The 15733-nt window shown below is 31.2% G+C and overlaps 1 protein-coding gene across 3 annotated transcripts in view; it reads right to left on the bottom strand.

The window, feature by feature from the left end:
- LOC132740822 (protein slit-like) overlaps positions 1–15733 on the bottom strand; it is a 97889-nt gene that overhangs the window by 15665 nt on the left and 66491 nt on the right. For 2 of the 3 annotated variants that reach the window (XM_060728831.1, XM_060728829.1), the window contains exons 10-26: positions 14611–14682; positions 13013–13084; positions 12571–12642; positions 12199–12270; positions 9710–9781; positions 8664–8827; positions 7827–7977; positions 7464–7535; positions 7182–7253; positions 6452–6523; positions 6004–6075; positions 5345–5416; positions 4683–4846; positions 3008–3070; positions 2360–2492; positions 1803–1892; positions 1278–1349 (exon numbers count right to left, since the gene is read on the bottom strand). In XM_060728831.1, the coding sequence (XP_060584814.1) occupies positions 1278–1349; positions 1803–1892; positions 2360–2492; positions 3008–3070; positions 4683–4846; positions 5345–5416; positions 6004–6075; positions 6452–6523; positions 7182–7253; positions 7464–7535; positions 7827–7977; positions 8664–8827; positions 9710–9781; positions 12199–12270; positions 12571–12642; positions 13013–13084; positions 14611–14682 (1557 nt within the window). The remainder of the gene's footprint in view (positions 1–1277; positions 1350–1802; positions 1893–2359; positions 2493–3007; positions 3071–4682; positions 4847–5344; positions 5417–6003; positions 6076–6451; positions 6524–7181; positions 7254–7463; positions 7536–7826; positions 7978–8663; positions 8828–9709; positions 9782–12198; positions 12271–12570; positions 12643–13012; positions 13085–14610; positions 14683–15733) is intronic. The other variant, XM_060728830.1, reaches the window with a different exon arrangement.

Here is a 15733-nt window from a genome sequence, read left to right on the forward strand (position 1 = left end):
CACTAGAGTGTTAACAAGCTTTTCTATTTTTAGCTCCTGTGACCTAGTTTTTTGACCGGAGATGACCCATCTTCGAACTTGACCTAGATATCATTAAAACAACCTTCCTGACCAAATTTCCAGAATATTTGTATGAAAACTGCAGCCTCTAGAGTGTTAACAAGCTTTTTCTATTTTTAGCTCCTGTGACCTAGTTTTTGACCCGAGATAACCCATCTTCGAACTCGATCTGTATTTCATTGAGACAAAACATTCTGACAAAGTTTGATGATGATCCAATCAAAACTGTGACTGCTAGACTGTTAACAAGCTTTTTCTATTTTTAGCTCGTGACCTAGTTTTTGACCGGAGATGACCCATCTTCAAACTTGACCTAGATATCATAAAAACAACCTTCCTGACAAATTTCCAGAATATTTGTATGAAAACTGCAGCCTCTAGAGTGTTAACAAGCTTTTTCTATTTTTAGCTCCTGTGACCTAGTTTTTGACCCGAGATAACCCATCTTCGAACTCGATCTGTATTTCATTGAGACAAACATTCTGACAAAGTTTGATGATGATCCAATCAAAACTGTGACTGCTAGACTGTTAACAAGCTTTTTCTATTTTTAGCTCGTGACCTAGTTTTTGACCGGAGATGACCCATCTTCAAACTTGACCTAGATATCATAAAAACAACCTTCCTGACAAATTTCCAGAATATTTGTATGAAAACTGCAGCCTCTAGAGTGTTAACAAGCTTTTTCTATTTTTAGCTCCTGTGACCTAGTTTTTGACCCGAGATAACCCATCTTCGAACTCGATATGTATTTCATTGAGACAAACATTCTGACAAAGTTTGATGATGATCCAATCAAAACTGTGACTGCTAGACTGTTAACAACCCAATTGTTGACGACGAACGACGCACAACGCACGACGCACGACGCACAACGCACGACGACGGACGCCGGACATAGCCCCATCACTATACCTCACCATGACCACTTCGTGGTCAGGTGAGCTAAAAAACAGAAACTAATCGAACACACACAATCAAAAGTTCTCTTTTTTTAGAAATTAAAGCATTTGAAATCTTTTATTCAATAGTTTGTTTTTTCATCTTTCAGAGATCATCATATTGCAATGTGGTATAAATGACAGCAGAGATGGCATAATTGGCACCAGAGTAACGAGCAAACAAACGCAAAAATACATGTGGGAAACCACTAAACACTGCAAATATTTAACTAACAAACCCCCGCTTAATTCTGCAGAAATGTGACAGGTACTTACAGCGTTGACAGATGCGTCAAATTAGCAAACAATTTCGGAGGCAGGCTCATAATTCGGTTGTTGCTCAGATCCCTGCAAAAATCATTGTCGAATATTACAACAAATAAGAACATTTGAGAAATGCATCAATTATAAAACAAGCCCAGCTGTCGGAATATTCATTCCATTTTGACAGGCCTGTTTATGCCGTTAATTAGTAAAAATCGCACAAAAATCATATATATTCAGTTTTTTATATAATTTTATAATGATATCAAAATCGTATGTCTTATTTCTACACCATGCCGATGTTTCGTTGTCGGATTCACGAGAATGATATTTTTATGTAATCTTTCACAATATTGTTTATCAGATAGTGCTGGAAATGTCATAAGTTTAATATAGTTTAAAGATATATTCTAAGATAATATTATTCAAAGTGGTAAGTGTAACTTTGACAAAATTTCAAATTATTTCTGAATTACAAATCATTGTGTATCAAGTATTTATTTGGTACGCAGTTGGTATAAAATAAACTTCTCTTACAGTCTTGTAAGACGTGTAAGTCTGCCTATTTCACTGACTATATCGTCTGAGGTGCTTTCTACTTCCTCTATACCATTGTCATCAAGGTATCTGAACAAAGAAATTGTACATGTATACAAAGCAACTACAAAAAGCGATTGCAACATTTTCAGACAATGCCAGAGTGAAAACACAGATTTCACCAGTATCTGAACAACGATCAAAAAGTATACATGTATGCAAAACAACTAGAAAAAGCGATTGCAACATTTTCAGACAAATGTGGTAGTGAAAACAAAATGCATTCATCATTATACAAGATATAAAAAATAATCATCAACAAGCTTCTAGTATTTGATGAGTAGAAATTATTTTTGAAATTCGTTGTTTTGTTTTGCTTTGTTTGTCTTTTTATTTATCTATTTTTACTTATTCATTTTTTTTAGGGGGGGGTGTATTTGTGTTTTCTTTGGCTTTATTTTCAAAATGAAGATAAACTTTTAAATATTAAATATTAATATCATACTTATAGTGAGTTTAAATGTAAATATTTAAACTCGAAATGTTCTAAAACTTACAGTTCAGTTGTGTCTAGTGGAATGCCTTTCGGTATTGTTTTCAGATCCTTTCTACTGCACCTTACAACTGTACCAGTACATGTACATTTGTCCGGACAATGTACCCGAGGATCACAGTTTCTCTGGATCAAGTCTGCAAAAAATGTGAACGTATTTCTTTACAAAGATAAATTAAAATATTTAAACTATATAAGCCCGATTCAAACATCTTAAAAGTAAACAAAAGCATTCCTAAAAAGTTTCACACTATGTACAATATAATTTTCTAATATTTTTTCAAAAGTTTTTAACATACGCGCGTACTTTATGCTCCCAAGACATTTCGTCGAAAAACATCTCATGGAATATGACAGTCAATCGAATCCGACATTTTATAGAATTGGAAAATTTGTAGAATGTCACAACTGATTTTATTTTATGTCAAATATCGTCGTAAATTTGTAAATTTTGTCGAAGAGTCTGTTTAAATAGACGCTAAATAGCTTAATCATTGCAATTTATATATACAAACAATCTTGGGTTCCGTTGAAAAAACGCAATATTCAGCATCATTGTTCAAATTTCAGTACACATTTTGAAAAACAATAATCATTTGGTACTTAAGATGTCGTATGCCTTAAAAAATGGATGTAACAGTTTTATTTTTACCCCCTGCAGGTTGATCGGAGCAGCATGGCGGGATTCCGACATTACACCCAATTTCGTTATTCTCTGAAACATAATAAAAACGTCAATTAATATCACAGGAAAGAAACAACAGCATACGGTACTAAATCAAACTGTTTCCATAAAACTGCAGACACAACCAATTTGCTCGACGGTAGCTAAGTACACTGCACTTTGCTTTGAGTAAAAAACACCAAACAATAATCTAATTTCACCAGAAGATTTTAAGTATCGAGTAAGAATAGTCGTAAAATATTTGGAATGAAAAATAATACATTGAAATTTTCTTTTCGTATATTTAAACAACGTATTTTTCAGTGACATAGTATTCGATTATTATTGTTCTATAAGTAAACAAGCAATTATCATAGTATTGCAAGCAATCCATAAGTCCCCTACCGGTAAGAGCCTAAGCAACATTTTGAAGGGCCATTGGCCATTCACTAAGGTTCCTAATTTGTTGAAAAAGTTCTTTAAAAGTGATCACCAGGAAACAGTTTTTATGTACAGACAGACAGACTGAAGGACACTCTAAAGTTATTTTTTTAAACATCCCTGTTATCAAAATATAACATCTTTTAAAATCCTATCATGATTGAGAAGTTGGAGTAAAAAAAATACCAATTTTCTCAAAAAAAAGTCTAAGTTTCAAAAGGGGCCATAATTCCTGGAAATCGTCTTGCTAGAGTATTTGAACACTCACAAATGTTGAGTGATAAATATGAAACATTTATATGAAGTTTGAAGTAGATACATTCAGAAAAAGAAGTTATTAAAAAAACAATGTTTTTTCATGAAAATTTTAAGTTCAAGGGAGGTAATTCCTGATAAATTTTTGTGCTAGAGTTGTAAACCTGGTCACATAATGATGTGGTTGATGACAAGCAACTTATATTTAAAGTTTGAAGAAAATACCTTAAGAAATAAAGAACTTATAGAGAAAAAACTTAAAAACTAGAATCAGAAATCTGTGAAATTTCAGTCTATTTGTTGCCATAGCAACCAGAATTTTCAACATAGGAAGATAAGAAAAGAGTGTGCATAATTTCCATACTGCCATCTACCCATATGTCAAGTTTTAATAAACATATTTTCAGTACTTTTTGTGTTATCACTGGATCCAGGTTATGTGTAAAAGTTTGCCATATTTTCAGTCTATTTGTTGCCATAGCAACCAGAATTTTCAACATAGGAAGAAAAGAAAAAAGACGTGCATAATCTCCATACTGCCATCTATCCATATATCAAGTTTCATAAAAATATTTTCAGTACTTTTTGCGTTATCGCGGGATCCAGGTTATGTGTAAAATTTGCCATATTTTCCGTCTATTTGTTGCCATAGCAACCAGAATTTTCAACATAGGAAGAAAAGAAAAAGACGTGCATAATCTCCATACTGCCATCTATCCATATATCAAGTTTCATTAAAATATTTTCAGTACTTTTTGCGTTATCACGGGATCCAGTTTTGTGGACGGACGGACTGACGGACGGACAGACGGACGGACGGACGGACGGACTGACGGACGGACAGACAGACAGACAGACGGACAGACGGACGGAGGGTAAACCTAAAGTCCCCTCCGGTAAACCGGTAGGGGACTAACAATATTTGAATCAAACTTGTTCTATAAATAAATATTTCAATCAAACTCACCTTCACATATCATTTCTTCCGTATCAACGTCCAGGAATGGCGTATCGCGCACTTTGCGCGGGAAATAGCACGTGAGGCTTCCAACAAGAACATCGTGTGTTGACAACCATTTTGAAAACCATTTAAGATGACAATTACACGAGAATGGGTTGGACATGAGATTCCTGCAAGGAAGTAAATTGGTCAAACGTATTTTACAATGATGTACACGTAAAATGAAATATTAAAATACAATTTTCATAGAAAGTAGATTCAGTTAATTACATGTCATTCATGTAACCCAATGATCGTTAGTAAAATTGTGTCTTCATATCAAACCCATTGTCACTGCTGTTTGCCAAAGTATGGACAAACAATATGTAGTTCAAGACTGTATAAATAACATGTGTTTCATAACAGTAAAAATAACCCAATATGTCATATTAACTAACTGGGCATTGGGAAAGAGAAAAAAAACACACACACACGTCTAAACATTTGGCTTCAGATCGTTGAACCATCAAGTAAATAATTATTGTATGTAGTTGTAATGATTCTGTTCTGTAGAATTCAATATGCTTTTCTCTGATTTGCGTTAAATAAAATCATTCTGTGCCGGCTGTTTTCGATATGATCGGTATCAAATTTTTTACAGTTTGTTTTAAATACAAGTCAATTCTTACAATGATGAAAGTTCCGTTGTTCTGTCAAATGCACCCTCTTGAATACAGCCTATCTGGTTTCCGAAAAGATCTCTGAAACAGATATATTAAAAATCAGGTGTGCACGAATATTATCTGATAAGGTCGTTTCATATCTCTTTCTTGTGTCTGTAGAACATATTCCATTCTAATTTACCAATCAAGTACACCATTTTTTTCTATTTTTAGAAAATTGCGCTTATCGGCTACAAAAACCGTGAGATATTGTTTATATTTATTCTATAATGATTAGATCTTATTATAGGAAATTTAAAAGAAACCGAAGATACGATATCGAGAGCAATTATGTAATTTCCTGCGTACGAATTTCACTTTATCATCTGCCATTAATAAAACGAAACTGTTTATTCCTGAAATATCGTCTGCAAATATTTTTTAACAAAAGATTTTATCTCCTTTTTTGAAAATATGTGGTATTTCATAGACTCACAAAATAACGCTAAACAGACATGTGCACTTCAATGCACCTATAACAAAATCATGACATTTTAAAATTGTATGTTAGAAGCTAAAATGAAATGAAAAACAGATATCATTTCATTTTTTTTTTTATATGCGAAACAACTAAGAGTTAAGATCTACTATATCAAGATGACGTGAAAAGATAATAAGTTACTTACAGTTTTCTTAGATTGACGGTATCTTTGAAAGTTGTATTACTTAAACACGTCAATCGGTTACTGGTCAATGAACTGGAAATGAAAGAAATGAAAGCTTTATGATTTCTTTTATCGTGCTTTTTTTTAAAAAGAAAATGAAGAAAACGTATGAACGATTCTTTTATCTATAGCCGAAGTTGATCGGAATAAATTCTGACAAATTGGTAAAAATTGCTAAAAATTATACAAAGTGATTAATAACGTTTTTATTTCAATGTTATTTTCTGAATTGAGTCTTTATTTGTGGAATTATGATTACTTATTAATTCTACAAGAAAATGGAAAATCAAAATTGAAATTCATAAGGCGTGTTTAGTGTATGACACGTTTTTTTTTGTACAAACGCAACCAGCATTTTTCTTTTTCTTTTTGTTCCATTTATGTAACCTAAAATAACATTATGTCTTACATGTGATGAACTCCTGTCAAACCCACCATCATTCTTCCTGATACCTTATCCAGTCTGTTATTGGCCAGATTTCTTTAAAGAATAAGTATGATACAATAAATAATTGTAATAAATCAGTCAATAATTATTATTGATTACATACACATAAAACAAATTGTTGATCACCAAAATAGTTGCAATGCGTTCAGAGTAATCAAATACGTATATGAATGACATGGCATTATTGCAATTTATTAATACTTTACATGGTATTTCATAATGTGATGATATTTTAACTTTATGCTAATAGTAATTATAGTCATTAGAAACTTATTGCACGATGACATATTTTTCAACATTATATCTTACAGGATCATTATGTCTCAGGAATGATGTCATTTTTATTTCTCAAAAACTGATTATTTTTCCTATATCGTAACAGAGTCCAAAATTATACGCAATAGCATCTATAGCTATGTTGTCAATTGGCTGAATTATAGTGCATTAGTATTTTGTATGGAAGTTGCATGTTTGGCGCACCTTTTTCAGTTGTAAAATATTTAACATGCTTTTAATCTATTATTTAAACATTATTAAACACATGTTTGGCATCTTCAAAGAACTTAAAACAATATATATTTCTTAGTTATAATGTGCCTTTAAAACAAAACAGGTATCAAATTTACTTTTTTTAATGAGTGGTTCCTGAAAATACAGTTTTACCCGAGACTTAAAAAATGATGTTACTTACAATTCAACAAGTTTTTCTAAAGTACCAAATGTGTTGTCTTCAATAATTTCCAGAAGATTATCGCTCAAATCTCTGAAATGGTATAAATGTGAATAAATAATTCCCTAACTAGAAAAAAAGAAATGTCAATGAAAGTATCTCTACATTGCAAAAATATTAAGGTTTATTCTGTTAAATCTATCTATCCTCTAGATTGAATTTCTGCATTCAAACAATCTAAGTTTATATAACTATTAAAAGTCATGTACTAAACTTGATTTGAAAACATAATTTTATACTTACAGAATTTGTAAATTTGGTAGTTCGCTAAAGTCCTCCTGGGATAATTTAGATATTTGATTATCTTTAAGGTTCCTGCAATTGAGAAATAGGTATATTTAAGATTTCAGAATACTTTATACATTTTTTTATCTTTTTTATAATAACTGTATTCTTGTTCAAATCAGAGGGTCATACTGAAAATAAAATAAGTATACGTGTTCTCTTTTTGTAAAAAGTTTGTAAACTAATTTAACCTTCTCTAAATAAAGATATTATTATAATGTTGTACAGACAGTTATTATAAGGAGGAAAACAGTCCTCGCTATATTTTTCTTTTGAATCTCAAAAAAGTGTCTTATATTATGTAATAATCATTTCACTTACAGTTGCGTGATGTATGACGGTAGGTTTGTGGGCACTGACGTCAGACGCCGCGATGAGCAGTCAACCATGGTACCGGAACAGTCACACTTCAGTGGACACGTGTTGTCAATGGTGCAGCTTCCGGCGTTCCTGGTTCGATATTCCTCCGTACCTGAATAATCATAATGACAATAATAATAATATTTCTAAATATAAATTTAATATACATGTATATTATGAATAATGAATTTAAGATATTTAAAACCAATGTTTCTTTACAAACTTTTTATATCATGATATACCAAAATCAAGGTATAATTGTATTAGATATAATGAACTTGCATGCTAGGGATAACAATTGACTCATGCAACATAATAAATTCCATAAAATAAGATGGCAATAATGTAAAGTGAATACTTTCTTCATACAAAGCATTGAATAATACAATAGTAGAATGATTTTATAAACAGTTAATTAAAGAAATATTATTATCAAGCCATTCTCGTTTATTTTAAATAAATTATTAAAATATTGATATGTTCATTCCAGGGATATACATATTTACAAGCTACAAAATAAAGTGTAAAATTTAGTAATTTATTGTATATAACTGTACAATAAAATTATATACAAACACATGCATGGAAAAAATTGTTCTCAATTTTGAATATCCAACTTTATATAACTCATTCAATACAATGTTTGGTAAGCAAATAGAACAAATATCTAACATTCGTCAAATAATAAAGAAAATATAAAATATGAACATTTAAGAAATAAATAAAAATGAAAATAAAATTATACAAAATACCCAAATTAGTTGTCACAACATCTAGCATGCATAAAATTAAAATCACCTTTACATTTGAACTTTGAAGATTTTGTGCCACTAATCTTTTTCCGCTCCATTCTCTTAGGTCGGACACAGCGGGCACCGCTGGTCTCGATGGGGTTTGTTTCCAGGTAGTCCGACAGCCAGGCTAGGTTACAGTCACAGATGAACGGGTTACGACCAAGATGCCTGAAATACACGTATACGAACAAGTTCAAAGCCCATTTCGCCCAAGATATGTTATTATTTTTAGTTTTTAATTTTTTTTTTATTTTTTCATCATGTTGAAGTGTCTAAAAAGTTACTCTTTGGCCAAAGATCTGAACCATCTTTAGCTTCTGTTGCCATCTGGCAATGGCTGTTACTATAGTATAGGGATTTAGTATTTTGTATGGAAGTCGAAAAACTACTCTAGTTTACATTTTGCTACTTTTATGATAAATAATTTCACTTTTTGGCGCTACTTTCTACAGGTGATAAACATTTAATATACTCTAAAATCATTATTCAAACGTTATTAAACTCATATACATATATGTCCTTCCTAAGGAGGGAAAATTTATTTGTTTCTAAGGCACAATATAACGTTACTTAAGAAATAATATATCCCAAACAGTGATTTTGTCGCTCAATAACATCACTGATTGGAGTTCGGATGCGAGGAATTATATCACGAGGGCGTAGCGGTAACAAAATGTTGTTTTTTCAACGAAAAGGTGATGCTTATCATGTAGCATTAAGTCTACAATACATGCTAAAAGAATCCTTGTTAAAACGTCAGGTAATTAAATATAAAAAAATGCTAACTCTCATCCTTAAGAGATAGGCACGATTACGATGATTATTAACTGTCTGTATTAACAAAAAATTTAAAAAAATAAATAAAAATTAAAAACCACGTTTCTTTACTTTAAGGCATGATACAAATGTGATCAAATAAAAGTTGAAGTGATACCGCTATATAATGATGAAAGAAAATTTGAATCAACTAAGAAAAACTTTTATGAAAAGTAGTGTAAGAGTTATTTCCCTTACTTTCATTTCTAGCAATTAGCTGAAGATTAAACTTACAGTGTCTGTAAATTAACCAGTGGGGAGAATGTATCGTTTGCCAGTGATTCTATTTTGTTGTCATATAAAGACCTGAAAAAGAAAAAGAAAATGTACATCATATAGATTAAAAAAGAATAAAGATTTGAACAAAAAAGAATGAATCTTACAATATGGTACTGAAAATAAAACAATAAAGAAACAATAAAGAAGAAAAGGGGCGTATAATAGGAATTCGAAAAAAAAAGATAATGATGATGATGATGTTGATGATGATAATTGTGATGATGATGATAATTGTGATGATGATGATAATTGTGATGATGATGATGATGATGATAATTATAATTATATCGATGATGATGATGATGCAGGCATATACACTTTAAATCAAAGACTGAGGAATCTTTAAAAAAAACAGCAACAAATATTTAAGTGATATTTTTGAACAGGACTGTAACCTAATTTTTTACAAATGCATCATCAATACCATTGTTTAACTACAAAGTAAGTGTTCTCCGCCCACTATTGTTTCTAATTGCTAGTACATACCACTCCACCAACCCTTATAGTATTGTTTACACACATTATTCATATCGTACAATTGTTCAAACCATTTCCTACTTTCGTATACCATGGTCAGATAAAAACGGAACTGTATTTTAATAAATTCCATTCAATTTGTCAATACTAAAATCTGATATATTTTTTTGTCAACTGCATAACCTTTTGAGACACAGCGACAATAATATCTGTAAATACTATTCTTTGATTGTTTATTTATTTTTTTTTCGTTTTGTTTATTTACTGACAAATTTTTTGGTTGCCCGTATTTGCAACGCCCCCGAAGAGGCGTGGTTATTTTTGGGGTAGTGATTAGATACAATAGTAATGTTGTCCTCTTCCATAATATGTAGTTTAGAAGACAGGTGCGCGTGACCTCGAGTTTGATACTGTTAATGGGGGAAGGGGTGTTTCAACCTACGACCCATGAATTACTAGTCCAGCGCGTTGCCACTACACCACGGACCTGATCCACATTGGTTGCTTATAATATCGAACATCTTATTAATTAATATTGATTTAATCGATAATTCAAAATTAAAAATTGGGCATGCCCCTTTAATAATTTAAGGAATGTCGTCCATTAAATGAAACCTATGAAGATTGGGTGTAATCACTGTAACTTTTAAAACATTGAGAAGATAATTTTTCAATTGACATGCTTCCTCGAACCTTTCTGCAAAAATCAAAATTATCACCGCTGTCTATTGAATGAAAAGTTTTTTACGATTACAAATATGTTGATATTTTCATTGGCATATCTTGGCAACATTCCTGCCTCTTATCAGGTTTTCTTTCTTCAGTATATTTACGATTGCTTTTATTATTGAGAAGGACTGAAAGGTCTTTAAGTTTATGATTTTATTTTATCACTTTAAAATTGAAAATATGTTTAAAAACACTCCGAGCTTTTGATTATTGCAGGTGTCTGGGTTCAGGTTCTATCGTTGGAAAGCAAAGAAATTTTCTTGGTATTTGGTAACATAATTCCCGATGTTCTCTGCAGATAGTAATTCTAGAAACGTTTCAAATTAAAACAAGCGCTATGAAAGAGAGGCCGCGGCGCTAGGAACATCTGGAAATTGTTTATTTAAAAACGCTGTGAAAAAACACCAAGAATATGTCAAATAATAAACATTGTAACATCACTCAACGGATTCTATGTGCAGGTTTTTCTACGAAAGTAAATAAAGATGTAAACAGTTATAGAAACCATTTACACTTTCTTACGTTCATGTGTATTTCTTGTCTAAACATACCGAGTTTTACAACGCGGAAATATGCGAAACAAAATCTAAATGTTAAAAAAATTAGAGTTTATGCTGATTGTTGAAATTTATTCAAATGTATCTCATTAATTCGGTAACTTATTTAGATCAGTACTCTTCATTTTCGCATGAAACGAGTTAATCAACCCAAAGATGTAATTCTCCTGAAACTGGTTAATAAATCCAAAGATGTAAATATAATATGGCACATTGAGAAAATAGCTAATCCATATCATGAAAGCCTTTTATATATAAATTATACATGTTGAAATTTCATAGTGGTGACCTGATATTTAAAGTGTCTACCTTCTAACTTAAAGAAACTTCACCAAGGTCCAAAAGCCTAACAAACATAAAATTTGAAGTTCGTACATAATTAAAATGGGGGTATTTAAACAAAAAGATATACAAAGACAACATGAAAAATAAACTTGGAAATAAACTAAAAATTGTGTTTTTCTTAGCTCGATTTGAGCAATGCTTTGCAATTTTTTTTGCCATTTTTTCACAATGAGAATAACTATTCTGGCAAAAACAGGGAGAGCGAATGATCTGAAATCCCAGAAGCGGACACGGCGAGAGGTTCTGATAGGGTCAAAACTTTCTACACAATCAAGCTAAAAGTCATATGTTAAAATTCAAATAACTTTTTATGTTATAAGAAAAGGTTTTACTTACAGCAAATTAAGGCTTGTCAAATCTTTGAATGTTTCTACAGGTACACACGAGATTCTGTTTCTATTTAATAATCTGGAGGAAAAAATACAACAAGAAATGAATAAAGTATGTAGTGTTATAGAAGGTTAGAATTAATATAGCAAAATGGCCATCTTCTGTAAAGCCCATCAAAACTATTGTTGTTGTTGTTGGGGAGGGGTATCAAAAAGTTATTTTTATCAATGTTCGTTCATCAGTGTTCACAAAGAAATTCATGGTAATAATTAATTGAAAATCATATTATTACACGCATATAACTCAAATCTAGTATATGAATACAATATTATTTTAGTATATGGTAACATACGTTACAGAGTTATTTACGTTACTTACAAAAGCTGCAGAGAAGATAAGCCGTCAAATACACCTAGTGGAAGTTCTGTTATCTTATTTCCATAGATAACCCTAAAACAACAACAAAAAACAACAACATTATTATCAAGAAAGAAACACAAAAAACATGTATATATCTATATCAGCGAAGTGTTGTTCGGCAAAGTTTAAGTACATCTTGCTATTGAAAACACAACTTGTTTTGTTGAAGAATTAACAGCAATTAATGACACAATGTATTTATAATTCGTTGGATTTTAAATGATAGGAAAAAGTACGGAAACGAGTCAGGGACATAAATTCATAAGTTTAGAGTATGAAATGACTCCATTGAGTCATATGGCAATATCAATCCCAATAATTATTCGCCCGGAAGAAAGATAAAATATTCTAGTTGGTGTATAAATGAGAGAACATAAACTAGATCTATACAAGTACTTACAACGTATTTAAAGATGAAAGGCCTGCAAATGCTTCAGAATCTATAACCACGATTTCATTATTACTTATATCACTGAAAAGAAAAATGAAAACACTCAAAACATTATGGCAGTAATTATAGGTAATTAATATGGATACAGGTAATTCAGAGGTAATTATATGTGGTAAAGTCGTAAATCTAGTATGTATATGTATATGCGTGTACTCGGAAATATAAAGATTATCTAAGAAATTGGTATTCATTTTGCTGTTCAGAAGCCTTAATTATAGCTATTCACAATATATCAATACATGTAACTGTTCTTTTAAATCATATAATTCTCAATTCAAAGTTTCCTTCATTATCAAATACGAATAAGTTTCTATTCAAAAGAAATCCCAATCGAGAACTATATTTGTATTATAGAGAATACACTCTCTTTAGTAAAATGTCTATAACTTTTTGTTATATCTAATCAATTAGAAATTACAGATATGCGCTTTTTATGTTCTTTTAATATAACAATGGCTTTAAATTTGAATTCGAGACTTTGGAAAGACAACTAAATTTACGTCTGAAACACTATAACTGGGCATTGTCCATTTCAAGATTTTGCTGATGAACGATTTTTTTCGTTCCGACAAGCATTTATCCACTTGGAAGATAAGAAATTTGCCCATGACAAAGTTGATTTGATTATTTGCGCATTGAATCAAGTTGATTCTATTAGGCGCGCCTCTTTTTGAGGATAAAGCTTTTCGAAATGACATTTTTGTGGCCAATTTGCCAGAATCTATTGAGTTAAGTAAGGCTTCATTTCCCAATATGTCAATTTAGAATTTCATTCTAACTGCTGCTCTTGTAGCGAAGAAATTGAGTACACAAGGGGAAAATGAGTCTGGAATTTTTATAAGTATCATCCATTTAAACAGACACCATTTAGTGAAAAATTCATGGTATAAAGAAGTTTATGTGCGTCAATAAACTGCAAAACAGAGAGTAAAGAAAATGACAGAGGATAATTTAGATTACCAATGCGCAGAGATGTGTCATAGGTCAAGGTCAATGGTCAAAGGTCAAAGGTCCTTTAAAGATGAAAAAAGTAAATGATAAAACACATTCACGCATAATATTATGTACCAAATATTAATTTATACTATTTTAAAAGTTGGTTTGCTTGTTGTTGTTTTTTCTGTTTTTACGCCGATTTTTTTCCACTTCTTTGGTTCGATCCACCTAAATGACTTTCCTGGATACCTAACCAGTAATAACCAATGAAAGTGGTTGGTAACCTAATCACAATCTGAGTTCAAAGTCACTAAGACATGTACTAAACAGAAATCATGTTTTCTAAAGAATGTGTCTGATATATGTAAACGGTATGTTCTCCATATTGTTGCAACCATGCCATTAATCGCTTTTATGGTCATAAGGTTCAATAAATACAATAAAATTCATGTTTAAATTGCATAACTGTGTTCATTACTTAGAATTATAAACGTTACTTTTTCCATATTTTATTGGATACTTTATTGACTTTATCAAAAGTTTTCACAGATACATCTTCTACACGTATCTGGATACTTAAACGAACGAGAATTAATTTATTATTTGCTTACATTCTTCTAAGCCTGTGCATGTTTTCAAAACTTCCGGCTCGTATTCTGGTTATCTTGTTTTGTTCTATCCGCCTGCAACAAAATATAGTTCAATTTCTTAATAGTTAATAATAATATATTTTATATTCAATACACTCTATTGTAGTGGTTTGATCACCGCACCTAGATTTTCATCAATATTAATTAAGGTGACATTATCATATTCTATAAGAATTTCAAATACGACGTCATGAATAAATAGTAGAACTTAAAAAATGGAAATTGAAACTTGAAGATAGCTGTAGGGAAACTAAACCACACGAAAAAAAAAATAGATTGCTTTATGCTAGAAATGTCGTAAAATTAAATACGACAGACCAAATTAAGATTTATCATAATAAGTTATAACACACCTTCTCTTTTTTATTTTGGGTGCAAAAATAATTGCGCATAAAAAGGCTACAAGCACACTCCCTGTATATATGAGAATATTTTGATGGATGAACTGTCATATTGCGATGATATCAGATAGAGCCGGCAACACCATTTTTCATCTAGAATTCACCGATTAATCAACACGGCTGATAAGGAAATAGATTATTATATTCTGCCTATTAGTCCCCCAACATGGTACATTCTGAGTGTATTTCCCACAGGAGTTTAAATGGCGGACTATCTAGCGATTGAAAATAATGTTCGTCTCAGGAATAGTGTCCCGCGGCAGAAAAACAGCATTGTTTTGCCATTTAATTATGTTTATTGTATACATGAGGACTTTAAATCGGAGAGCATCGGATTTTTCCCAGATTACTATATAAAAATGTTTTGTTTTCACATCTACAGATCTAACCTACTTTAGTTCTTACTAAAATGACTAGAACAATATCCAAAATACGGTTAATTAAATAAATAGATAAATAAATAAATAGCTCTTAATTTTATGTATGTATTTCCCTTTGTAAATAACCTGCATGCCTGCAACAATGTATGTATGGAAGAAGAAATGAATTAAAGAATCAATAAAATATTTTGCCAATTACAAATCAAAAGTGACATTTCCTGGTTTAGGTTAAATTAGATGTTTATTGCACGATTTTCTCGTATTTTCACCTGTTTACGTTGTTCGGTCACACAATTTCGGACA

This window comes from Ruditapes philippinarum, unplaced genomic scaffold, assembly GCF_026571515.1.
Source record: "Ruditapes philippinarum isolate M1 unplaced genomic scaffold, ASM2657151v2 ctg230_1_1_1_1, whole genome shotgun sequence".
Lineage (NCBI taxonomy): Eukaryota > Metazoa > Mollusca > Bivalvia > Venerida > Veneridae > Ruditapes > Ruditapes philippinarum.